At 38.0% G+C, this 8,671-nt stretch overlaps 3 protein-coding genes, 1 long non-coding RNA gene and 1 other non-coding gene across 8 annotated transcripts; 3 read left to right on the forward strand and 2 right to left on the reverse strand.

Moving 5' to 3' along the window:
- Positions 1-577: 577 nt before the first annotated feature.
- On the reverse strand, positions 578-2,690 carry LOC106339702. 4 transcript variants are annotated; one of them, XR_001269197.1, is made up of 6 exons: positions 2,144-2,690; positions 1,901-2,024; positions 1,580-1,818; positions 1,230-1,500; positions 980-1,083; positions 578-892 (listed from the first exon to the last, which is right to left on the reverse strand). It is a non-coding gene; the product is annotated as an uncharacterized LOC106339702 (long non-coding RNA). The 4 variants fall into 4 exon arrangements; XR_001269198.1 differs by having other exon boundaries at positions 1,580-1,799; positions 2,144-2,689; XR_001269199.1 differs by having other exon boundaries at positions 578-803; positions 1,580-1,796; positions 2,144-2,688.
- Positions 2,691-2,972: 282 nt separating this feature from the next.
- Positions 2,973-3,045, forward strand: TRNAR-ACG. Its single transcript has one exon. It is a non-coding gene; the product is annotated as a tRNA-Arg (tRNA).
- Positions 3,046-3,143: 98 nt separating this feature from the next.
- LOC106339835 (AIG2-like protein) lies at positions 3,144-4,291 on the forward strand. Its single transcript, XM_013778705.1, has 5 exons — positions 3,144-3,346; positions 3,415-3,487; positions 3,560-3,652; positions 3,751-3,834; positions 3,933-4,291. Exons 1-5 carry the CDS (start codon positions 3,228-3,230, stop codon positions 4,020-4,022), a joined length of 459 nt encoding a protein of 152 aa, XP_013634159.1. The 5' UTR covers positions 3,144-3,227; the 3' UTR covers positions 4,023-4,291.
- Positions 4,292-4,684: 393 nt separating this feature from the next.
- On the forward strand, positions 4,685-5,491 carry LOC106337671. Its single transcript, XM_013776793.1, has 3 exons — positions 4,685-4,893; positions 4,968-5,120; positions 5,210-5,491. The coding sequence occupies exons 1-3, from the start codon at positions 4,732-4,734 to the stop codon at positions 5,294-5,296; spliced, it is 402 nt and encodes a 133-aa protein (XP_013632247.1). The 5' UTR covers positions 4,685-4,731; the 3' UTR covers positions 5,297-5,491.
- Positions 5,492-5,572: 81 nt separating this feature from the next.
- LOC106337670 (auxin-responsive protein SAUR71) lies at positions 5,573-8,022 on the reverse strand. The gene has a single exon (XM_013776792.1). It carries the CDS (start codon positions 7,814-7,816, stop codon positions 7,289-7,291), a length of 528 nt encoding a protein of 175 aa, XP_013632246.1. The 5' UTR covers positions 7,817-8,022; the 3' UTR covers positions 5,573-7,288.
- Between the last annotated feature and the right edge of the window lie 649 nt (positions 8,023-8,671).

The raw sequence follows: 8,671 nt of genomic DNA on the forward strand, positions 1-8,671 counted from the left end.
AGCCCATTTGGGCTTTGGACATTTTAAGCCTAAGCCCGTATGGGCTAGGGCCGGCCCGAAAACCCGAAACTTTATATTTTAATTTATTTAGTTATGTAAAATAGTTAATTTTCTTAATTATTAATTTATAATATTATCTTAAATCATAGGTAAAAACCCTAATCTTTATTTAGTTATGTAAAATAGTTGAAATGCTTTTATTTTATTTCTATTTGCTATTTTTATTATCTTATTTGGTGTTTTTAAGTTACACATTTGTTTTAGTTTAAACTGGATTTCATTAAAAACATATGGCTTTTAGAAAGTGTATTCCTCTCCCTCTCGATCATTTGAAAGACGGTACATATTTATATTATTCGATTAGGTGTGAAATAGTGATTTGTATATGCCGGCAAGACATAACAAAAGCTCGAAAAAGCCCGAAAAGCCCTATAGCCCGTTTAGGGCCGGACCGGGCTTTAAAATATAAGCCCATAATTTTTGCGGGCCGAGCCGGGCTGGGCTTTAATAACAATGGGCTTTGCGGATTTTGGGCCGGGCCGGCCCGATTGACACCCCTAATTATGTGAATACAACAAAGAAATAAAATTAGTATATTATTCTTCTGTCCATAAGCAATACAAATATCTAGCTGTATTTACGTCTTGTTTTTATGTATATCATTATTATACAAGAGTGTTGCAAGAAGAAAAGAACGGGAATATTATAACACCAATCCGAAGCCAGCAAAATGGGATCAGATCATCAGATTATTTGGCGAAGCTGCTCACTAAGAACTCTTTTCAGCTGGACCTTCCTCACTTCTGCATCAACACCAAAACTCTGTCCACATTGATTCATCATGCACCACATATTAAGCTGGTAGTGCAAGAGAGAATGACGGAAAGAAAACCTGTGAAAACAGAAATCGATCTTAGACTTCGATGTGTTTTATGCAAATAACATACAAATCAAAACAAAACTGAGACAGAGAGAAAACCTCTGTCCGTACACAACCCAATGCTTCTAAGCTGCATATCTCACTCCAGAATAAACACCATCTTCCAGCATCTCGCGGATGGACCACCTTTCACTCCCTTCAAACTGGGTTGGATTCAAAATAATTAATATAGAGAAACTGGGACTGGAACTCAGGCACATAATGTATTAAGAAAAGATATATTTGGTTTCAAAGAACTTTTTTTATGTCTATATTACGATGCACAACACGAAACACAAGCCGGCCTTACCTGTTTGCTACTCGTGGATTCAACCCTCTCATAAGCATCCTAGCATCAGCAAACGCAGAGCTAAATCAACCAATGACATCCAACGAAGATGCATAGGCCATTAGTCCAAACCTCGTAAGTTGGCTTAAGACCACAACACCACAAAGCGAAGCTAGCTATCTCGCACTCCCACCAGTATCACTACCATACATTATATTGCTGCAACAGCTGCTGCTGATCCTCCTGATGAACTTCCCGCTACATGTGTCAAGTCCCAAGACTTCGCAGTTACCTTTAAACCAAAATCGAAACTCAAGCATCATAAACTACCCATCAATAAAGACTTAATATTTCTTCATCACAAGACAAACCTGAAAGGACGAAAGCTTCAATTGGGCTTCCCATACCGAATTCATCCATATCCATCTTCCCAACAATAATCGTCCCAACTATTAACCTTCTTCACCGCCGTGGCATTGAACAACCGACAATAATGGTCTGTGATGCGAGAAGAAGCGGTGGAAGGCGATAAAAACTCCGGAGAGAGGACTTAGCTCCTCGCCTCTAGCGATCCTCAAGATCTCTGAACTGCTTATGGATGGTGAAAAAACTATTGTGAAACCAATACTAAGTAAATACATAAGAATGGAATCATGTGCTAATCAACAGTAGATGGTTCAATGATGTAATACCTCTTTGAGGGTTCCTGAGGTTTAGCTAAAAGCTCATTGTATTTTATTTTAAGATCAAACTTCTAAGCTTTTTAGCTTCTCGTAGTCAGAGACTGAAGAACCTCCTAGCTTATGCTGAATGAATCTGAAGCAAAACCAAAGAAGGATCATAGAAAAACCAAGAGCTGGGACTACCAAAAACCAAAGCATCATAAAGTATGAATCCAAGATTTTACAGAGACTATATATATAAAGAAACTATACCTTTGGTGAGAGAATCAACAACTCCATCAGACTCTATATACTTTGATTCAGACAGACTCAGAAACAATTCAAAATCTTTTTAAAAGTTGCAGATAATGGTTCATCCCCAGATCTAGCAATTGGTTTCTTTCTTCGTTATAGCCTCAAACAGCTTCTTACCCATCAGATTATGTCTCTGACCTTTCCTTGAACACTAACCCTATGTTTCTCCTTTAGAAACTTAAGCAAGTTCGCTTCCCCTCCCTCTTCGATCTTCCCCATCTCCTTCAAAACCCTAATTATGTATGTCAACCTAATCATCGAATGCAGCGTAATCCCATTATCCGCAAGATTCTCCCCACCACCTTGCTGCCTATCGATCTAAACTACGACATCACTAACCTGAGATCAACAACACGTAGAGGCGCAACTATCTATAAAACATAAGCGCTACTGGTCTCGCGATCTTCAATGATTAGTACGGGGTAATTTAGTAAGACGTAGTGTGTTAGTGGGAGTAGATGAGAAGTTTAATTTTGCTGTGAGGGTGGCGTTTTTGGGAGGTGATCGGAGCTACGGCTAGCGAGAGGACGACGAAGGAGGTAGTTGGGCTGTTTTATTTCGAGTCAGCCCGTTAAAGATGAATGGACACGACCAAAAAGGGCCTCAGAACTCAATAGCCCAATACGGGAATGAAGTGCCACGTGCATTAATTCCCCCCCTAGGTGATTGATGAGGTGGATGCCTAAGAAGGCAGATAGTTTAACTTTATTATTAAAGATGTTTTGTAAACTCATAATCAAAAAAAAACAAACGTTATATAAATTTTGTACTTATAAACATCACAAGCGACTCTGTGGCCCAATGGATAAGGCGCTGGTCTACGAAACCAGAGATTCTGGGTTCGATCCCCAGCAGAGTCGTTTCTTTTTTTCCGTTCTTTCCGAAATCTTTACCCATAATATTATTACCCGGCCCAACTAGTATCATCAGCCCATCTATTAACAAAACCAAACGAACAACACTATTCACTTGATTATGTCCTGAGGCTGACTCAACTCAATCGTCTGATAATCGAAGAAGGCTCTCTCGATCAAAGTCAGCGATGAGTGGTACAGTAGCAATGCACAGTGTGTTCGTCTACGGTAGCCTCGTGGCGGACGACGTCGTTCGTCTCCTCCTCAACCGTGTCCCTCCAACATCCCCCGCGATCCTCCCTGATTTGTACGATCCCTTTTCTCTCTCTCTCTCTCATTGATGAAATCGAATTAAAATTGATGATGAATTCGCAGCCATAGATTCAGCATCAGAGGACGTGTTTACCCCGCGATTCTACCAGCTCCGGCCGATAAAGTCTCTGGCAAGGTTCGAATTCAAGATAGAATAATTGCCTAAGTGATTCCAATTTTAGAGATTTTGTAATAATTTAAATTGCAGGTACTGTTTGGGATCACAGATGATGAACTTTACATTTTAGATGAGTTTGAAGATATCGAGTACGAAAGAGAGAACGTTAATGTTTTTCTGACAGTGAGTTGTGTCAAGTTTCATATTATTATATATAAATATCTGATTTAATAAAAGATGCAGAGAGACCTTTATGTTTGTTTCTTTCTTTAATCGAACAGGATAGCTCAGAGAAACTGGAAACAAAGGCATACATCTGGGCCAACAAAGATGATCCTGATCTGTACGGTACATGGGACTTCGAGGTGAGTTATGTCTTATAACTTGTTCATGGATTAGGCACTACATGTATATAACTCTTTCTCTGTATCGTGACTTGCTACTGTATATATTTCCTTAAAAGGAATGGAAGCAAGTTCACATGGAAGGTTTCTTGAAGATGACCACAGAATTTGCACAAGAGATGAAGTTCCCAGAATCATCTGAGACATGATTTGAGCCAGTACATGAGATTTGATATTGTTTTATCTCATGGAAGACGCTAGAATTGGGTTGATATATTATTGGTATTATTGGAAGGATTAAGATTCTTCTTCATGGATACAATACACATAAGTAGCACTTGTGTTTAGGAATAAGACTCTTCTGTATTGTGTCGATTGTTTGTTTCTGTTATGGTCAATCGAGCTATGCTTGAAGTTGAGACGAATGATTTACAATTTGTTAATTTGCAACAATATAGTGGTTATGCATTTGGGAATATATATGTGATAAAAGGGCTAACAAATGAAGAACAAAACCAAACCAATATGTTACCAGGCTTTGGTACTTCAACCGGCATATCATTTGGCCACCTGAAAGAAGATAGCCTAGAAGCTTGAACTCAAAGTTAGTGAACTTGTGGATAAAAATGACGGTTTATTGTAGCAAATCATAGAAGAGTTTCAGCTAACTAGCAAGTCAATGTTAGCTAACATTTATCTGATTCCCGCAAAGCAATAACCGATTATAGTTTCTTGGTTTTTTTCATTTATATCATTGAAAACAAACCTCTTTTGAATTGAATTGATTAGTTAGAGAGTTACTAATGGGCCTTGACTTGACCCATTATAAGCCCATTAATTGGTCACTCGGAACCTGTGTCGTTGGGAATCAACCAACGGCCACGGAAGCTGGATTGGATAGGGGAGAAAAAAAGCAAAATGGCGACTTGGATAACGTTACAACCTCCTTATCTACGCTTCATGCCATCATCGCCCTCGTCGCCTGATTCATACTCGTTGCGTCGGCATCACCGTTCTCTGTTTAAACCATTTCGATGCGCTCCACTTCAGCAACAAGAACGCCAGCTCGAGCAGTCACAGGTACCAACTTACGAAACTGAAATTTGAAACTGGTATGATTTTGAGAAATGATTGAGTGAATTGATCACGTGAAGGGAGGCGAAGAAGAAGAGGATGATGATGCTGCGATAATGTGTGAGGACTGTAACGGGAAAGGATGGTTGCTCTGCGATTTCTGTAAAGGGCAGAAAACTAATGTCAAATCTGAGAACAAGAAAATCTACCGTCGCTGTCCCACTTGTAGAGCTGTAAGTTGTCATACTTTCATTACAAAACTCTTTTAACTTGTTTTTGTCTCATGCTTTTGGTGACCAATGAATGAAGCTGTGGTTAACAGGTGGGATATGTGTTATGCAAAAGGTGTAAAGTGTTCAAGTGTGTCACGTTTCCTAATCCAGAAGACGGCGACGAGCTTTTGTTCTAAGCTATCCTTGTCCTATCTTCAGTGACCCTTTTGGTTTGAGTTTCTCTTTCAGGTTCCTTTCCCTTTTTCCCATTTATTGTTATATATAACACTTAGCCATATAAACACAATTGTAATTGTAACATTATAAGTGACAGCATTGCTTTCTTTGCTCATCTTTATGTTCATGTGTGAAGCTGACCTTTTGAATGTTGATTTTTGTCTTCACTGTGTCTCTAAATATTTATATGCATTCATTGATATAATTCTTTAAAAAATTGGATTCCCTTGACGTTTAGCTTGAAAACTATCAACGGTTTTTATGATTCCAAGGCATAATATATGGTTGTTCTTGCTAAAGTTAATCTGCTGCTGGATCTTGCTTTTTTTTTTTTAAATATAGAATCTGCAACTATTCCATCTGTTGTTTATATATAACTTACTCTTCTTCTTATTCTTACTCGCCAAGCTCAAATGTCCAATTTAGCCTTATGTATAAGCACATTTGTAATTGTTAAACATTAATCTGATAATAAGTGACTGCATTTTGCCTTCTTCACTCATCTTTATGTTCATGTGTGAAGCTGATTTTTTGAACCTTTCCCTGTTGATTTTTTCTTGTCTTCAATGTGTCTCTGTAGTTACAATGCCTTAAAAAAAACGGGATTCCCTTGTCGGTTAGCTTGAAAACTATCAACGGTTTTTTATGATTCCAAGGCATATGATTTATTCTTGTTAATTTGTTTCTTGATCTTGCTGTCTTTTTTGTTTATAGAATCTGCAACTATTCTTTCTCCAAGTATCTTATTTCATTATCTTTGCCATCATGTTCAGGAGATCAGCGCACATGTATTACGCTAATATAGTTTAGAGTTTTGATGGTATTTCATCTCTGGTACATATGTCATGTGGCCTTTTCTGAATTATCGGATCTCGAAATCTCCATGTTTATGTTTTTGACTTTGACAATCATTAATCTACATATGATTCCATGAAACGTTACTTGAATACCTGATTGGTTAATGGGATCAGTCCTTTTGATTTGCCGTACTCTTTTCGAGATGGAAAGTATATATGCATGTGACCACAATAATGGAGCTACTTAAGAATGTTCATGTGATTCTGTTATTACCTTATTATATTACTAAGTATCCTTCGTAAGACTAGCTTAGGATACCGTACCTTGTTCATTTATATAGTTTAACAACCGCATTCCAGTTGGTGATTAACAGTACAGTTCCGTAATAATTATTTTTATTGATTTTTAGTATGATTACACTATTGATTATTAATATGGATTAGTCTATTGCTTTTAATCAATGATTACTTATGACATAATTGCACTTCTATTCACAAGGTTGTTCCGGAAAGAACGCAAACTGCAGAAACATGAACCATTCCCTTTTTTCTCTTCTTGTTTCTTAATCAAGATAGCATTTTGGATTCGTTTCTGCTTAGAGTTAAAAAGGAAAATGCCGATGTTTGATATCCTCCAGATTCATTAGGTTCTATCTGCTGAGATCATATATGAACTTGTATGATACTACAAACTAATAGACATTCAAATTCTTTGGTAAGATCATGAAGGTTGTGCCATGGACTTGCTTGCATGACATGTTTCTACTGATTTACGTTGCAAATGCAGTCGACTAGATTACGTATAAAAAGCACAGATGTTGTTTTTGCTTGATTCACGTTATACAGTATTTGATTAGTCTTGTGCACGAGATTACTGCTATTTCATCAAGGAATAGATGGTTATATCAATGGCCTGGTGGGTACTTCTGAGAAAGTACACCAAAAATTGAAAACAGAGTAGAGAAACCAGGAAAAGAGGTTCTCATTTCAGTTACAATGATCCGTTTGTACATGGAAATAAGCAGAATTGGAAAACCTCTCAGAAGTTATAAGCACACAAATCCAAATCCCTAGAGAAAATGTGGGAAGATGGAAATAAGCAGAATGGCTCAAAGTCAACAAGAGAGGACAGAAGCAAAGCATTAATGAAGGAAACTATCTGCACATTGGGCTGTGAGGTTGGTGTGAAGGAGTCGGAGGGCAACCAGATGGATGCCCATATCTCGTCTTGTCATCTGCTGCTTTATTGAATTTACAATCCTGTTTAGCTGTTGTTGTCACCAGGTACCCTTCGTTCTTGTCCTCCATTATCTTCAACAAGCTCTCGAAAACAGCAACTTCACAAGGAATCCTCAAGACACCGGCTTGTTGGAACCCAAACTCTTCTTCTGCTTCGTGCAGAAGAATATGGAAAGCTTGGTGGCTAAGGTATTCGGTTGGTATTGTGTACCTCTTCTTCTCTAAGCCGACCGAGACAGCTAGATACCCTTTAGGCACAGCTGTTGCATCTGTAAATGATAGTGTCCTCTTCAGAAACTTGATGCCCTTGCTCCCTCCGCCATTGCTATTGTTGTCTTCCTTGCTGTCGGCTGTTTTTGATGCATGTGCTTGTTTCCGCCATTTCTTGAGGATCTGTTGAAGCTTAACGATCTCTCTGATCTTGTTGGACTTCTTAGCTTCCATGGCGGAGACAGAAGGCAGAAGAAAACACAAAATGGGTTATGTGCTCTGTTTTGTTTTATGTGATGGTTTGGTGTTTGTTTCTCTTTCTACGTGTGTAAGGGGATATATAGAAGTGGGCGACCTTCGACTTCTGATTTAGTTTATTGCAGAATTAAAAGGGTGATTATCTTTCTGTATTTTTAAGTTAAACTATTGAGCTAATCACATTCTTGAGGGTTATCATTATTTATCTAAACCAACTTATGTTGAAAAAAAAGGTTTGAACTTAACAGTGGTGCCTTATATACTGATACTAGGAGGTTTCTTTTGCGCATATTGATATTACGAAGTTTTTTTTGCCATGCACAATGATAATAATTTTCTAAAAATTATAATTTAAAACGTAATAATTTAATCTATATTTAAATTATTATTTTTTTAAAATCGTTTTATCAGTATACAAATTATAATAATTATTTGTAAGTTATTTTCTATTCACTACCAGAAATCACGCCGAATTCCGACGGAGGTTCCGACGGACTTCAATGTCGTCGGACGTTTGTGACGGATTTCCGACCAATTTCCAACAAAAACAAAAAAATTTGAAGTCGTCGGAATTCCGTCGGCCATTTCCGACGAATATCCGAGGAAACATGGCTCGTCGGAATTTTCCGACGATTTTTCGACGACATTCTGATAAAACATATAACCGTTGTAGTCGTCGGAAATTCGTCGGAATATACCGACGAACTTCCGACGACATTCCGATTAACAGATATAACCGTTACCGTCGTCGGTATTCCGTCAGAATTTTTCGACGAATTTCCGACGAACCATGTGACCGTTGCCGACAAATATATATGACCGTTTTATAGC

The sequence above is a fragment of the Brassica oleracea genome, chromosome C4 (assembly GCF_000695525.1).
Source record: "Brassica oleracea var. oleracea cultivar TO1000 chromosome C4, BOL, whole genome shotgun sequence".
NCBI lineage: Eukaryota > Viridiplantae > Streptophyta > Magnoliopsida > Brassicales > Brassicaceae > Brassica > Brassica oleracea.

Bases quoted from the DNA above. Each gene is read 5' to 3' on its own strand.
- LOC106339835 (XM_013778705.1), top strand. From the start codon at position 3,228: ATGAGTGGTACAGTAGCAATGCACAGTGTGTTCGTCTACGGTAGCCTC. The intron at 3,488-3,559 runs GTTCGAATTCAA...TTTAAATTGCAG, and splicing joins CCGATAAAGTCTCTGGCAAG to GTACTGTTTGGGATCACAGA. The intron at 3,835-3,932 runs GTGAGTTATGTC...TTTCCTTAAAAG, and splicing joins ACGGTACATGGGACTTCGAG to GAATGGAAGCAAGTTCACAT.
- LOC106337671 (XM_013776793.1), top strand. From the start codon at position 4,732: ATGGCGACTTGGATAACGTTACAACCTCCTTATCTACGCTTCATGCCA. The intron at 4,894-4,967 runs GTACCAACTTAC...GATCACGTGAAG, and splicing joins GCCAGCTCGAGCAGTCACAG to GGAGGCGAAGAAGAAGAGGA. The intron at 5,121-5,209 runs GTAAGTTGTCAT...TGTGGTTAACAG, and splicing joins GCTGTCCCACTTGTAGAGCT to GTGGGATATGTGTTATGCAA.
- LOC106337670 (XM_013776792.1), bottom strand. From the start codon at position 7,816: ATGGAAGCTAAGAAGTCCAACAAGATCAGAGAGATCGTTAAGCTTCAA.